The 15,348-nt window shown below is 49.6% G+C and overlaps 3 protein-coding genes and 1 long non-coding RNA gene across 9 annotated transcripts in view; 2 read left to right on the top strand and 2 right to left on the bottom strand.

The window, feature by feature from the left end:
• The window catches only part of LOC105704047 (microtubule-associated protein futsch), a 29,185-nt gene extending 26,923 nt beyond the window's left edge, over window positions 1–2,262 (bottom strand). For all 3 annotated transcript variants that reach the window (XM_012432923.1, XM_012432922.1, XM_012432921.1), the window contains exon 1: window positions 1,767–2,262. The gene's annotated coding sequence lies outside the window, so the exon portion shown is untranslated. The remainder of the gene's footprint in view (window positions 1–1,766) is intronic.
• A 524-nt stretch (window positions 2,263–2,786) lies between these two features.
• On the top strand, window positions 2,787–9,963 carry LOC105704070 (Golgi integral membrane protein 4). Of its 3 annotated transcripts, none has more exons than XM_012432958.2 (8): window positions 2,787–3,287; window positions 4,583–4,765; window positions 4,830–5,305; window positions 5,418–5,543; window positions 7,975–8,429; window positions 8,528–8,643; window positions 8,718–8,782; window positions 9,193–9,963. In XM_012432958.2, exons 2-7 carry the CDS (start codon window positions 4,585–4,587, stop codon window positions 8,774–8,776), a joined length of 1,413 nt encoding a protein of 470 aa, XP_012288381.1. In that variant the 5' UTR covers window positions 2,787–3,287; window positions 4,583–4,584; the 3' UTR covers window positions 8,777–8,782; window positions 9,193–9,963. The 3 variants fall into 3 exon arrangements, with proteins under 3 accessions (XP_012288381.1, XP_012288380.1, XP_012288382.1); XM_012432957.2 differs by having other exon boundaries at window positions 2,787–2,987; window positions 3,060–3,287; window positions 8,718–9,963; XM_012432959.2 differs by having other exon boundaries at window positions 2,787–2,987; window positions 8,718–9,963.
• LOC105704074 lies at window positions 9,821–11,833 on the bottom strand. The gene is made up of 2 exons (XR_001104415.1): window positions 11,166–11,833; window positions 9,821–11,109 (listed from the first exon to the last, which is right to left on the bottom strand). It is a non-coding gene; the product is annotated as an uncharacterized LOC105704074 (long non-coding RNA).
• Window positions 11,834–12,430: 597 nt separating this feature from the next.
• On the top strand, window positions 12,431–14,906 carry LOC105704071 (chitinase-like protein Idgf4). 2 transcript variants are annotated; one of them, XM_012432961.2, is made up of 6 exons: window positions 12,431–12,583; window positions 12,957–13,091; window positions 13,325–13,578; window positions 13,657–13,960; window positions 14,032–14,194; window positions 14,256–14,906. In XM_012432961.2, exons 2-6 carry the CDS (start codon window positions 12,965–12,967, stop codon window positions 14,716–14,718), a joined length of 1,311 nt encoding a protein of 436 aa, XP_012288384.1. In that variant the 5' UTR covers window positions 12,431–12,583; window positions 12,957–12,964; the 3' UTR covers window positions 14,719–14,906. The 2 variants fall into 2 exon arrangements, with proteins under 2 accessions (XP_012288384.1, XP_012288383.1); XM_012432960.2 differs by lacking the exon at window positions 12,431–12,583 and adding an exon at window positions 12,694–12,839.
• The last annotated feature ends 442 nt before the right edge of the window (window positions 14,907–15,348 follow it).

A 15,348-nucleotide genomic window follows, 5' to 3' on the forward strand; every position in this document is an offset into this window, starting at 1 on the left:
CGCATTCTTCCCGGGACGGTCCAAGGATTCTGCAAGGATCCGCCGTTTCGCCTACCGGTGGAAAATATGCGGAGACATTCTTCTTCACCCCGCGTAAAAGCGAATATCCCGAGCGTCGCAAAACGAGAAATGCATCCCCCTTCGTCGACGCGAATCCTTTCCAGGTTCCCGCGGGATTCGGTAACGAGTCCTCCCCGGGATCGCGTGTTTGGACAACCGTTCGTCCGGTTCCTCAAAAGGTGCAGCCAGTGGCCCTCTTTCCGCGCCGATTTCCCCGCAGCCGACCACGGCGAAGGCGAGAGCGAGGAACGGCCCTGGAGATTTCTCTGTATCGAGGTCCTCCTAGTCTCCGACTTCGATTTAACTCGAACTGCGATTTTGCCCCGGGAAAAGAAAGTTGACTAAGAAATATGTATCGCCACGACGAAATCGAATCGTGACAATTTATATTTCGGTTTATTTTAGCGAAATAATTATTCTTGGAATTAAGAAAATATTTCCTCGGATCAATGGATCTTTCTTTCTCAGGGCACGGAGACGTCGATGCGCCATTACGGAAGGAATTAGGAAATCGACTCTTCGTCCGACCCTCCCGCGAGAGGCTCGAAAAGGTAAAGACACGGGAGGGACGATAAGCCTTGATATAAACCCGACGCTAATCGCGTTTACGTCCGCGGTGAAATCGTCGCGGGTCGGCGTCGTCGGTAGCGAGACGATTCACGGGCAGCGGCAAGAAGCGGTGAAACAGAGGTGCGAGTTTCACCGGCAACTGACCACTGGTTTACACCGCTTTATTTTTCGCCTAGCCAGGGCCATGCAGCCATTTTGCCCCTGTTCTCCCCCTGAACCCAGTCATCGTCGGTCGATCCACGAATTTCGACAAAAGAGCCCGCAACTAACGACTCGGGCTAACGGTTCGTCGTTTTCGCCGCGCCCAGTGGGGCGGTCGGTCAAAGGTCCCGATTTTGCGGGCAAATCGGCGTGCCGCCATTTTCTTCGAGCCACCGTTCACGTAGAAAACTCAACGAGAATTTGAAATTCGATCGAAGCCTCGGTTTGAGTAAATTAGGGGGGAAATTGAGGAGAAAATCTGGGAGTAAAGCAAGGAACGAAGTAGGAAAAAAAAAATGGAGGAATAGATCGAGGATTAAATTCATCGTCGAGCGGTCGGCTCGACGTAACCCGCAGGCAAACTCGGTTCTCAAATTCACCCCTATTTTTATCGCATAAAAAATGTCCCATTGTCGCGGAGTCGCATAGAGAAAATTGTGAATTTCGCGGGCGTAAGTCGATCGGACGACCTCGAGAAATAAGGTCCCTGCAGGAGGGCAGGCCGCTCGACTTTTCCCGGCCCCGATTTCGTCCCGCGACTACGTAACGCGGGTCCGCTCCGCGTAAGCATCGGCCAGGGTTCGGTTCTCGAGGCGGCCCTAGCGAAATTTCGACCCATTTCCGCCCTTCCTCCGTTCGACTCGACCGACGCTTTCTCTCTCTTTCTCGCCGTGCGGCGGCCCTCCCTCTTCTCGCGTTACTTCTCGCCGGCTCCCTAGATAGACATCCGTTTCTCTCCCTCTCTGGCGTTAGTTTTCGTTCCGCGTCCACCCTGCCGGGTCTCGATGCCCATTCCCGCAACCCTTAGCGTTTTCCGCCTCGCCTCGGCGGGCTTCCTCCTCTCTTTTCGCGGCCCCGTTATCCGATCGAACGTTTCGTGCCATTTTTCCTCCTCCTCTCTCGGTCGAGGAGGCTCGCGCGAGTGAGGGACTTACCGCATCCTCGCGGCGGCGAAACCCTCCTCGGGCCTCCAGCGTGGCAGAGTCTCGGCCGCCGTCGCGCGGCCGGAGAGTCTGGGTTGCCGTCGACGGTCGAGCGCTGGTCCCTGTCATCGCCGTCCGTTATGGGCGGAAGCGCCACTCGGCCGACTCAGCCGACCCTTCCGCCGCGAGCCATCCTTCGGACGCCGACGACGTGGCCGCTCGCGAGCGCTCGCGACTGCTCGCAACCGGTCACAGCGATGTCACAACCGCGCGGCCCGTGCGCCGACACCCCGCCGATATCGAACTCCCGAGCCACGGTCGGAGTCGAACCTTCGCTCGAGTCTACGCACTGCCACCGAGTCCGACTCCGCCGAATCCGCGTCGAATCCGCGCCGAGGACGGACTCGAGTCGCTCGAGGGGACGCGTCGGGCCCCGCCGTCCACCGCCGAGGGAGCGAGACGGGAAGCGCGCTGGGTCGGATGGGCGGGCCGAGCAGGCCCGTAGTGACTCGATGCAGCCGACTTTCCGGACTGAGCTCGGGAGGCTGCCCAGCCGTGCCCCGCGGCGGCACTGTTGCCAACTCGCCGCGCCGGCGTCCCTAGGCGGCGACCGACGCGCCACGCGCGCCCCACGGGGGAACTACGCCCTCCGACCGTCGTTCCGTATTTACACTGTGAATATCACTTATTAAAAGTAATCAATTATTAAAAATACAAATTCTCAGTCACCTGAAATTCTCTTAAATTCTCCGGGAATTTTTAAATTACCATAACGCTCTCGGTTACGTTTCTGGAACTTGAATTTCCAAATTCTTGAGATAAAACTTAAATTCATGAGATAACGAACGTTTAAATATGATCTCCGTTAATGAATATTTAAATGCTTAAGAGAAACTAAGTAATGCCGCGTCGAGTCTCTGCACCCGCTTCGGCGAGCCGCCGTCGCTTGGGGGGATTCGCGGCGAGGTGGCAACCCTGGAGATCGCCGGCGCCGATTGGTCGGGCCTCGCGACGCCGACTCGGTGGCGACTCTCGTCCTCGGCGCACTCGTCGACTCCTCTCTCCGGGCCGCTCGACCCGCGACCGCGGCGAGTCGACCGACGCGCTCCTCCGCTGGACGGACGCCCCTCGCAACGAGGAGTCACCCGCGCCGCGTCGCCCTAGACTCCCGACTCCGGTCCGACCTCGGTCCCCGAGGATGCGGAGCTGAGACCCGCCTGCCGGCTCCCCGAGGTAAGCGCGAGCGCTGCCGTCGTCGAGGAAATTAACCTAAAAACCTCGAACCCGCCGCCCCGCTGCACGCAGATGTTCTCCTGGACGGCGGAGGTGGACGGGACCGAGGGCCGACGACGCGAACTGCTGGACCGCTCCTTCCGCGAGGAGCATGGTTAGGTCGAGGGCAGCTCGGGAGGGTCTGTAACCTTTGGACGACGGATCCCCTGGGAGCGATTCGTGGATGAGTCGTCGTTTACCGTTGCTCGCTTACCTGCCTAATGGTGGAAAAGTGACGCGGCAAGGAAAGGAGAAGCATCGGTAAGAGAGAGCGGATCTTCTCGGAGATATATTCCCCGCATTGTCCCACGTTTTTAAAGGCCTCTGCAAATCTCGAGAGCGCGAGGACGTACTCGGCTTCCTTGCCAATGTTTGGCTTTAGGTTGAACTCGATTTATTTCCTGGTGCCTAAAAACTGGAGGAATTCCCTAAATTCCTCCGTCCCCTTGGAGACGCGCTCGAGGTGTTCTATTTTCGCGCCTGCTTGGTTAGCGAATTTATCGCTGACCGATCAAGACCTCGGCGATCGTTTCCCCCGAATCGACCTGACCGCAGGAATCGTCCGAGGCCGCCTCGCTTCGTGGTCAAATGTTAATTGATTTAATGGGGTTTTTTCAATTTTCCGACGCCATGTCGGAGTCCCTGGCCTCCCTCGTCAATTGGATTTAGGTCGTCCGTGTACGCGTCGCGGAAGAGTATTTGCCTGCACGTTCCCACGTTTTCTATGTCTATTCTCAGAGGCGAGGAACGGATCTTCCGTTCACCTGCTCGATGATCGTCACTCATCACCCTGATCGGCTTTTTACGCGGATGCAGCAAGTAGAGATCCGTACTTTAGGAGTTCCCGATTTTCTACGGCATTTTTTTTTATTCGGCATCTTTCTTACTTTCCCGCGGGAGTCTATTCGATTAACGAGAGGTCCGGTATCGACTGAATATCTAGGCAGGTTGGTAGGGTCATTACGCCGAGCCTGCTTTAAGAAATTCAGGCCCAAGTGCGTTCCAATTTCTGAGCTTATCGGCAAGCAAACACTCGTCTCGTCCTTGTCGCCAGCGAACGAAGCCGCAGGCCAGAGTTCCCGACTCTCGCATCTTTCACCTGCGTCGAGGTCGCAACGAGGTTCTCAACTCGACGAACCGATGTAGCTCCCCTGGAGGTTCGTCGCCGCCTCGGGAATTCGGTTCCCGGCGGCGCGTATCCTCTTTTTCTCCCTTTCTCTCCCTTTTGTTGGGGTCGTTTCCCCCTCTTCCGGCTAAATGTCGACGTAAACAAGGGGGAGGAGAGAGAGCGCGTTATGGTCCAGGTCGCTTTCCCGGGGATCGTATTCCGACCCTCGACTACTCGTCTGCCTTTAGCTCGAGAAGGGCTCTAACGATTGTGAGTCTCGCATCGGTGGAGGCGTTTTGATTTTAATATTGATGTAATGGTCGAATCACGTAGCGAGACGACGCTGGACGTTTAAATCCGGTGCCTTTTACTTTGCAAATTAATTTTTTTGTCCCAGTAAAATATTCCTAGAGTTGCAGCTGATCGGTGGATTTTGAATCTTTTGCAGAGATGAGCGGCTCTCGGCTGGGAAGAGGTCGCGGTGGCCGCTTGGCCGTGTACGGAGGTTGCGGCGTGGTCGTCGTCCTCCTCGTGTTCCTGTACCGCGCCGCCACCTCGGAGATGGCCAGGTTAAGGGAGCTCCACGTAGAGTGCGCTCATCAGCAAGAGGCACTGGCGGCTCAACTTCAAGGTACGTTTCTACACCGTACGGTCGTCGTCCGGCGATGCCTTAACCTTTTCACCTCTTTTTCCAGTGATCTTCGAATACAAGGTCCGGCTAGAGAAGTCTCTAGCAGAGGAGAAGAGCTCGAATGCGGCCGTGAAGCAGGAACTTCAGCAGCGAGCTTCGCGCGAGAAGACGCTGCGCGACAAGGACAGCATCGAGGCGATGCAGAGATTTAACTCGTTACAGCAGACTTATAAAATTCTGCAGTCCGAGCATCAGGATCTGCAAGACGAGTGTAACAAGAGGCAGAAGCAGGCGCTGGAAAACGCCAATCTGTTGGAGTCTACGTTACAGGATCTGAGAAGTCAGATCAGAAAGGCCAAGGAGGACGAGAACAAATCCATGGAGCACCTGAAGAACAAATACTTGGAACTCGAAACCGAGAAAGCGGGGCTCGAGAATAAGTATAACGAACTTTTAAAGAACTCCGAAGGAACCGACGGTACGCTGCAACACCTGCACAAGGAGGTGTTTCAGTTGAAGCGAGAACTCGAGGAAGCCAAGGTATGCTCGTTCGACCGTAGGAAGTAATTTCGGTACTTAAGAGAAACGTTAAACGACGGAACGATCGCTTGCCAACCGCTGGGAGTCCTGAACTCGAATTGGCCTCTTCCAGAATTCCTGCAAGACGCCGTCCCCGGGCCCGAATGGAGTGAGTCCCCAGGCTCCGCAGCAGGACCACGGGGAACAGCCCGGGTCTCTGGGAGGACCACCTCAGGGGTTGTCTCCGGCTCAACAACAGGTAAGTCGTCCCAGTGAGATCAGGGAAAGTCCCCAACCGCTCCAAGCGCCACGCGACCATCAACCGATCGGGGAGGGCAACCTGGGTGATAAGAATGAGGAGAGTCTTCAAGACGAGCAGATCAGCGACATAGGCTTCGCCCAAAGGGGGGCCAACATTGTGCCAATCGGAGCGAACGATCTTAACGAACGGCAACAGGCACCATTGCCGATTCCGTACGATGTGCAAATGAGAGCGGATAGGAAAGATATACTCTCGGCTAAGGTTTCCGACATCGACGCGGACAGCGAAAAGGAAGTCGAAGATATGGGCAGCTTTAAAAAGAGAGACGATGACGAACACCCTAAGCGTGTACTGCCGCCGCCAAATCGGAACGCGAACATTCCTCGAATTCTCGATCAGGAAAAATCTTCGCAGATTCCAAGGAAGTCTGGACCGCTTGCGAAACCTCGCGAGCTAAACGGATCGATGGATCCTTCCAACCCACGAGTTCTTTAGGCGCTACCCATCAAATTCTTAATCGTGAACGATGCAAGGATTTGTCTGGGCTTTCTATTCGCGTGTCACCGAATTGCCTCACTTTGTTTTAACAAGAGTGACTATATTTTCAGAGAATAAGAATGCTCAAGTGGGAATCCTAGTAAAGCTGAAAAGCTAGATCAATTAAAATGTATCTGAGCACCCCAAGATATAAAGAATGTAGAGTTTTAATGAACTCTGCTCTGCCTTTGATCATCCGTGTCTATATGTTGACGAAGCTGTGTAATACACGACTTCAAGGGATGATTTGCCTGAATATACGAGAAGAGATTACGTGAATTAATATTTCTTTCAATTCTGCGTATAAACTTATTTGTTGGCAGAAGATTCTGATATTTTTGAGAACTTTAGAAGAATTTGCTACTTTTTTTAAATGAATTTATTGGGAGTTTCCCTTCTGTCCTGGACAAAGTATTAAAGCGAAGTATCTGTCTAGATCTACAAATCGAATCGTCGAGATTCATAGCAATCGTCAATGGTCGAAATACTAGCAAAATCGGTTAAGAACGATCCTTACATTCGATTGGTTGCAATGTATCCTGTATGTCGCTATATTTTCCCTTATGCATATGAGATTCTTAGAACCGTTGTAGCAGAGGTAGAGTAGAGGATCTGTTTCTCTTTTACATTTGCTTATTTTCACTTTCATCTCTCTGTTCTACTTTTAAATCGTAGCGATTTTAGCTGGCTTTGGTTCCTTATAAATACTCGCAGTGGCTCTACAATTTTTCATGTCGAATTGTTTCTGTCTACCTTTCCTGTTAGCGTCAATTAATGTAAATCTGCCAGACATGTTGGTTTCGATGTGATTCTTCAGTGATCGTTTCCCGTACTTTTCGAATGCCTTATCGCCCTTAGGGTAAATTTTAGAATTTCGAAGCGAAGCATGCACAAGTGAGGAAAATCTTTACGAGAATTATAAACGAGTGTGGACATTTTTGCAAGGATTCGATTGTTCTTGCATGCACAATAAGGGTGTCTGTCGAATGGTTACTATGTTAACTTAATCACACTTTTGACACCCCGGCTATATACACCTGTTTATCGATCGAGAAATAGTATTTCTGGATAGTAACACGCTGCGTTGATTTCGGTTTGTACCTTTTTGAATTTTATTTGAGTGGTATTGTTATTAAATTAATACGTGTAATTAAATCCTGCCATTCTAACGCACGGTCATTCATGCTTCTGGCCTTTAACACGTTTGGATTTAATTCAGTTGCTCGCCTGTCCTAATCGGTTAACAAAAGTAGTACTTCGAAAGACTTTGTCTCGAACACGACATACATGGAACAGTAGTAAGAAATCATCTAGCGTGTTATGTATTAAGGGTTGTATACGTCGCCTTGAATGTGCCTGTACTCCTCTGTGTTACTTAAAATATTAATAAACTGTTGTTATTTTTATGCTTGCGTTTTTTACTCGCACCCTTGCACCTCTAACTACCTGCCAAGCTTTCGTTCAGCCGAGCTCGTGTTAGAAGAACGGCGCTTGAACAGCTAAGAAAGTAGAGGCTGTAATTATGATAAATTATAGAGGTTTGCTTCTTCAAAGTTCTCTTGATGACGGTTTTCCTTTCCTTCTGCATGTTTCTTTAGAAGGTGCATTAGCCTAGAACGTGTACCTTACATCGCTCGCTTTTGTAGACATTGCAGAATTCGTAATCGTTCCATTAGCTAGGAAATTCGCTACTCCCTTAGACTAATTCGTAACATGAATGATAGTCTGCTCTTTTTAGGTAAGTAGAATCGTTCAAGAAAACAAATTCAGAATCACGCATTAATGTTCAATGGGTCGCGATCATTAGGGCTTAAGCAATTTTTCTGAAAAAATATTTATTCCGATGCATCGCTCTTAATATTAATTGAGACCATATTTATAATTTTTTCAGAGTACTCCGAATTCTGAGTTAAGGGCAATGGCATCTTCAAAGACGAAGTCTTCTACTAAAACCATCGTAAACTCGATCACGGTCGCCTCTGAGAAAGCAAATAATTTAAGACCGATATCTAAAGTAAAATTGCCCAACGGAGTTGCGCCAATACCGAAGATCATTGATCTGAAAAACGAGAACGAGGAACGGCAAAGAGAGGAGCCACCGAAAAAAGAAGACGCGGCTCAGAACTCGAAAAATGTGTACGCGGAAAATCATTTCTTAGACACCGATAACAAGGATAAAAATAAACCCGAGGATAATGATCACATCGATGCTCCTCCGGCTCCAGCCGCAGGAAAACACGTTGGAGAACAAATACTTGAAAGAAATGAAAATGGCCACTGGTTTAGAGTCCGACCTGGTGTCCAGGAAGTCGGGGAAGAACCGAATAATTTAGGAAGATTGCAAGGGTGAGTTTATTGCATTTAATAAATGCGTCGAGTTTTTAGAATCGATCAAGGTGCCCGAAGAAATATAATTAATGCACGTTTCTCGAACTTTTCTTCAGATTCGACGAGGCACGGCAAGATGGAGCAGACGATCAATACGAAGGGGACTATTACAAAGAACCACAGCCGAAAAATAATGACCTGCACATAATAGAAGGGGAAGATGAAGGAGAAGGTAAGCCCTAAAAGTAGGAACGATTTGGAGCCATTCATCCAAATGCAAGGTGTTTAATTATTTTTCTTTCACAGACGAAGACGATCAGTTGGACTATCCAAACAATAATTTGAAGCCTGAAAAGCGTGACTGAATATAGGTAAACAAGTTTGAATTACCATGCAAATTGCTTTATCAGTGCTTCCATTGATGTTGAAGTAACTGTTCAGTATTGTATCGTTGGAAGTTACTGCATTCTAGAGGGGTTTATCCGAGTGACTTTTTTACCGATAGGTTCTGAATCGGATGCTTGTAGATTGATAATTAACATCCGGAACGCGCAACCGCAAAGAGCAAAAAATATGAATAAAGAGGAGCATTTAGATATTCGATGTTTAAATGTTTAACATCCAGAGCATTGTTATTATTAGATAATTGAAAGGGGATGCAGGGAGTCAAGTTCACATATTTAGCACTTGCATATTAAGTGCTCTCGATCGCCCCCAAATTCTCGGTTGTTATTCCGGCTCACGAAGAAACGAATAAGTAAGATAAACTGTATTTTTCTAGATGACAAGCCGTGACGATAATGACAAATGATATTAGTGCGAAATTTCTTGCGCACCCACGATTGCAACTTAAATGCACTGATTACTTACAATTAAGCTACTAGACGGTAATTATCGTCCAGTACCGTAATCGTGACATCTAACTGTGTATACAGTCGCATGAGAATGTTAAATGGCGGCGTCGAGCAGGTTTTGAATGTTTTGCGTGAATTCTCCAGAAAATTCGTTTAATCGAGGGCAATTCTGCGAATCCAATTTCTTAATTTAACGGAAATGCTCTATTTTGACATTCACCGATATAAAAGAAATGATTACGAGTGAAATATTTTTCACACCGTTTACTATTAAATTTAAACGTTTGAATGTATTTTAAATTGGAGCAATCACCTCGCGAAATGCGACAGAGCTATGGAACGTACGTTGCCGTTACTCAATTTGACATTTAAGCTCGACTTCCGACAAGGTTGTGTACAAAGCGGTCAATCCTTAAAAACCAGCTCAGAAGCATACTCCTACCAGGAGTATCGGAAAGCAGCTATTGTACAATATTTCTATCGCGTTACGTTACATTCAGTTTCGTGTAGCGATAATTATTGACTTGTAAAGTGGTTTTGTAAGTCGTGCAACAATCAGAACTTAAAATATAATTAAGAAGTTTCTTACAGACGTCGTGTAGTGTTTGTTACAAGCGTAGATGTACGGAAGAACGGATAATAACGGCGATGCAATTGTACATAAAAGTTTTTTTCATAATAAAACGCGTAAAATGTCATTATCACCGGTTCGTGTTACACTATAAAAACGAGCGTTTTTAATTAAACTTTATGCATACAAGGGATTATCATCGAAGCTGACTCAGCGTCCTGAATAAACAAGATCATTTGGGTAAAGGTACATTCGATTAAATGCCTTGATCGTCTTAATCGAGGAAAATTGGCGGGGTAATTAATCACTCCAGAAATCGCAGATGAATGACCCACCCACGAGATGCGTATCTACTTGGCAGTTTTAAATCGAATAAACGACGTACCGGTCATAGAACGAGGGCACATTGTGTGATCATTCCGCAGCAAGTATTTCTTAACTCCGACGTCCCCTCCTGACCCACGGGGACTTTTTACGGCAGCAAACAAGATCAAACAATAAATTGCCTTCTCGTAAATCATTTTTGGCTCGGTAACTCGAAGGACGGCTCTTCGTCTTGGACTACATCCGGTACGTCGTTTTGCAGCGTACTCAACCAAGATCGCACTAGGAAGAAAGTGCCGTTTTTTCTCGATCACCGCGTACATGATGTCAATTTGAAGCGTGTAGGCCGAGGATATTTTGTTGCTCGGCTTATGAGTCTGACTCATTCCCACGTTTGCTCCATCGTAAGAGCGTACATCCTCTCGAGAGTTATGCAACTCGCTAAGGCAGACATACGACACAGGATACCTTTCCTGATGCAACGATCCTCGCAACGAGGGAACTTAACCGTTGACAGTTTTGATACCCGTGTACTTTCATACACCTTAAGGCGCACAAGGTGCAACGAGCCCTTGGGGGGATTTTCTCGTCGAAAGCGGTTTCGTTGTCATTTGGTTCGACGCGTCCACGGATTGGGCAACATACGATTTTGGTTATCGCTGGCCAAGTAAATAGCTAGTATTTACGAGACCGACCAAGAGCTACATCGCGCTTTCCAGCGGTTGCTGGATCGAGGTCGCGCCACGAAGAGCGACAGCCGGCTGTTTGATCTCGGTCGAAGGTTATCGGCGTCCAGACCTCATTTCCTAGCGTTACTCGTTAATCACGGCGGGGACGACATTAACGCATACCCGCAAAACACTCTTAAGCCCCTCGGAGGATGTACCGATAAGAGGCATCGAGTCGTATCGGAAGACCCTTAAGGCGACGATCGACGGTCAAATTCGGGCTGAAAAGAATTTCACAATTGAGTCGGACATTTTTGTCACTCTTGTCGAGCCTCACCTCTGCGACCTCGTCGCTCGGACGGAACTCGAAATCATCTCGTTGCTGCTCCTCTCCTTCTTGACCTCGTACATTGACTAATTCGAGCAATCGCCGCGTGCTCGATGCTCTTCCCTTCGCCTCGGCCAGCGTTTGTTTCTCGATCGAGTTCTCCTCGATGATCACCGGACCTTGAACGTATCCTTTGATAGAGTTATGAAAAAGGAAAGGCGGTACGAGAGATAAGCGACACGCGGCCCGAGATATCCGAGATCTCGAATCGGTCCAACGAGCTCGATCCGATCTCGGCAACGAGAGGTCCGGGAATTCGCGTAAATCCAGGGGGGAGGGAAGGGTGATTAATCGAGATACGTCGGCGAATCTACGATAGATCCGACGACCGTGATTGGGCGAGATGGTCACGGCGAGGGTCGCCGTCGATTCCGATTCTTGATCGATCTTCCGGCGAAGGACGTTTCCGACTTGGTTTGCCTGTAACGATGATTTTCCGACGATTGCGCGTATCGCGTGCAAAGCGATTCGCAAGGCTCGTATCCCACGGACTCCATGAGGAAAAATATCACCGGCGTATTCCAGCTGCCTCCAAGCCACGGGGAGAATTTTAATTCGGTCTCAAGGTGTCGCGGGACGTTTTCGCGCACCTTGGCAGAGTCGCGATATCCTCTCAGGCCGAACGATGTACCTTGACACGTATCGAGCTCCTCGAAATGTTGTGCCGCGAGTCATGCACGAAGGAAATTTCTCCTTCCAGGACCACTTCCTCCATCTTGGAGCGCCTTGAGAAATGCCAACATATGACTAGAACTCGTGTCAATATCGAGTTTCGCTTTCTCAGAAGTAAAAACGCAAACATTAGGAAACTGGAATTCTCGGGGCCGCTCATTGCGCTCCGAAAAGTACTCGCCCTGAGAAAAAAGATTAATTGACCGAAACAAGTATAAATCGTTGCCCGAATGATATACAATTGCAAGAGACAATTATTTGGTCGAGAAGAAAAATGATATCGTTAATGTAAATAATTTTTTGAGTCGGCCAAATTTTTTTTTTTCTGCAGGCATATTTTAGAGGTATTTATATTGAATGTCTTGGGCGACGAAGGAACGATGGGGTCTTTTCTCCTGTGAGATCATCCTCTTTTTCGAGAAATTGCTCGCCCCACGTTTCCCTAAGAAATCGATCGAGTCGTCGAGGGCTCACCGGGTCAAAGGAGGATATCGAATCCGAGATACATATTTCCTCTCGGGCGCGGTTTCTGGGAAGTACACGCCGCGGTTCCGACGAGACGACGATGAAACGCTCTTTCTTCAAGACCGGTGACGTAATTCGTGCAAGCCCCACCACTGGTGCAGAAAAACAAGACGAAGTATCAAAGTCCCCGGGAGTCCGAACCTTTCGGACAGTCTGACTCTTGCTGCGAGGTAAGTCGGTCCTTCGGGAGTGTGAATGGAAAAGTCACTCGAGTAGTTCACCGGAAAGCATCGAGACTGCCACATAAAATCACGTCCAGGAAATACGCCTCCCCATTAACGTCGTAGCGATAACGCGATCGGTTTCGACCGCGACCCTTATCTCGGTCCCCGAGAACGTCGCGTTCCTAAAAATTCATTAAAATCATATTTACATGGTATTTATCTTGGAATATTCCGCGCGATATTCCAATGTATTTTGTCTCCGGTAAGCTCATCGCGGAATGATGAAAATAATTACGTTTACTAGGGAGGAAGGAAATTTTTCTCGCGAGAGGATACGGACGAGAGATCACCCTTGATTCACCCTCTTGATTCGTTTTAGAACACAAGATGAAGACCTTACCGTTTATCGCCGTCGTGCTGTTCCTGTGCGGGGAGCACGCGGTGTTGTCCGCGGATCCTCACGAGCACAACAAGGTGGTCTGCTATTGGAATTCAACGTCCTTCGAGAGATCAGGTAAAGGCAGGACTTCTTCTAACGGAAAGACCCGTTTCGGGATTATAAATCAAACGTGGGAGCATATTCCGCTGCGAACCGACGTCACGCGAGCTTTCCCGATTTATCGAGCGAAAACGTCTCGACAGCCTCGAGGAGGATTTCAGTGAAAGCGAAAGGTCGACTAGCGTCAGCCGGAGGGGTCGAGAAATTCAAGCATAATCGTTAGTACCATTTATCCTGCGTGATTCAAGGTCCTGGCAAATTCCAAGTGGACGACCTTCGCCCAGCCTTGTCGCTGTGTACGCATCTGATTTACGGATTCGCCGGCATAAACGCTAACGACTTCGAGGTGGTGCCCCTAAATCCGAGTTTGGACACCGGGGCAGGGTACGCCTTTTACAGACTGGTAACTCAGCTGAAGAGGTCCTTCCCCGACCTGAAGGTCTACCTTGGAATCGGAGGTAACGCGGACCCCTACGAGGACACTCACAAGTACCTCACCGTGGTAAGCAAATTAATTCAATACGTACTAATTAATTAAAATAAGAAGTCGAGATTCTAAGACGACAAATAAATCCGACAGCTCGAGACCAGCGAGGCGCGAACGAAATTCATCAACTCGGTGAATCGCCTCTTTAATGACTACGACTTCGACGGGGTGGACCTCGCCTGGCAATTCCCGGAGGTCAAGGTGAAGAAGAACCGCGGCACCTTCGGCTCCCTGTGGCACGGCATCAAGAAGACCTTCGGCTATGGGAAGTTTAAGGACGACAAGGAGGAGGAGCACCGCGACGGGTTCACCATCCTGGTCCGAGACTTGAAGGCTCAGCTCCGGCCCAAGAACAAGGCCGTGACCCTGTCGATCCTGCCGCACGTGAACGCCAGTGGTGGGTCATCCCTGTCTTCCAGAAAGACTCTAGATCCCGAAACGCCTCTCATCTCCACGTTTCCTCCTCAGTATATTACGACGCAAGACTGATCGCCCCGAACCTGGACGCCGTCCACATCCTGGCCTTCGACCAGAAGACCCCGGAGCGCAACCCCAAGGAAGCGGACTACCCTGCACCCATCTACGAGAGCTACGGGCGCGTCCCTCAGGACAACATCGACTCCAGTGTCAGGTGAGTCTTGCTGTCATTGTCTCTAGACCAGTCAAGAAAATCACCGGAAACCGTTCCTCAGGTACTGGCTGGAGCGCGGAACTCCAGGGACCAAGGTGATCATCGGCATCCCCGCGTTCGCTCGCACGTGGAAGTTGACATCCGATAGTCAGATCTCCGGAGTACCCCCGATAGAGACCGATGGACCAGGTGCCGAAGGACCCCACACGGCGACTCCTGGCCTCCTTTCATATGCCGAAGTCTGCTCTCGCCTGACCGAGCACGCGGTTGGACGGCTGCGACGGGTCGGCGATCCCTCCAAAAAGTACGGTTCCTACGCTTATCAGCCATACAACGAGGAGACCAGCGCAGATGGGATCTGGGTTGGCTACGAGGACCCCGACACCGCGGGCAACAAGGCGTCTTACGCCAAGGCCAAGGGTCTGGGTGGCGTGGCGATCTACGACATCTCCTTGGACGACTTCAGGGGCGTCTGTACCGGCGACAAGTTCCCCATCACCAGGGCCGCCAAATACAAACTGTGAGGGTCCAGGACTCCTTCAACTCGCTCATCGTCACCGTTCTCGGCCCCGATCTTCTGGCTCGATCATCTTCCTTCGACCACGCATGCATCTCGAGCCAGACCTCGACGGTTCTCGATTCTTGCACTTGTCTAGAAGGAAACGAGGCGGAATAAAGTGGATGCCGTTAGAACCTAACCCAAGTATCGCAAGGACGGAGTACTATTTTCCTCGTGATTAAAATTCAGCGCTGAACTGGAAGTTGCCTCGAACCACGCCTACTAATCTGCATGCAGAAATGAGACGCTTGAATAACATACATAGATAATATATTTCGTGCAGTCTATGTACTCGGATAAACACGTTTACTCGGGTGTGTACCAAAGATTTTATGTAAACGAACTAGAGGATAATATCAAACGCTATGTATGGCACTCGACAGCACAGTAGGTTTCGATTCGAGACTTTTGGCGACGCGAGGATCGATTTGAGCCTCCGTAGAAACTACGACGAGACGTCGAGGTACTCGAAGAAGCGATCCTCGATCCATCGCTTCGCGGGATTCGTTTTCTGCGAGTCTCGAATCTTGATCGGGAAAAATCGCAGACCTCGCTATCTATCGGAACGCTCGGTCTGAGATTTTCCGCCATCGGA

The sequence above is a fragment of the Orussus abietinus genome, unplaced genomic scaffold (assembly GCF_000612105.2).
Source record: "Orussus abietinus isolate OABI.00-Male unplaced genomic scaffold, Oabi_2.0 scaffold11, whole genome shotgun sequence".
Taxonomy (NCBI): domain Eukaryota; kingdom Metazoa; phylum Arthropoda; class Insecta; order Hymenoptera; family Orussidae; genus Orussus; species Orussus abietinus.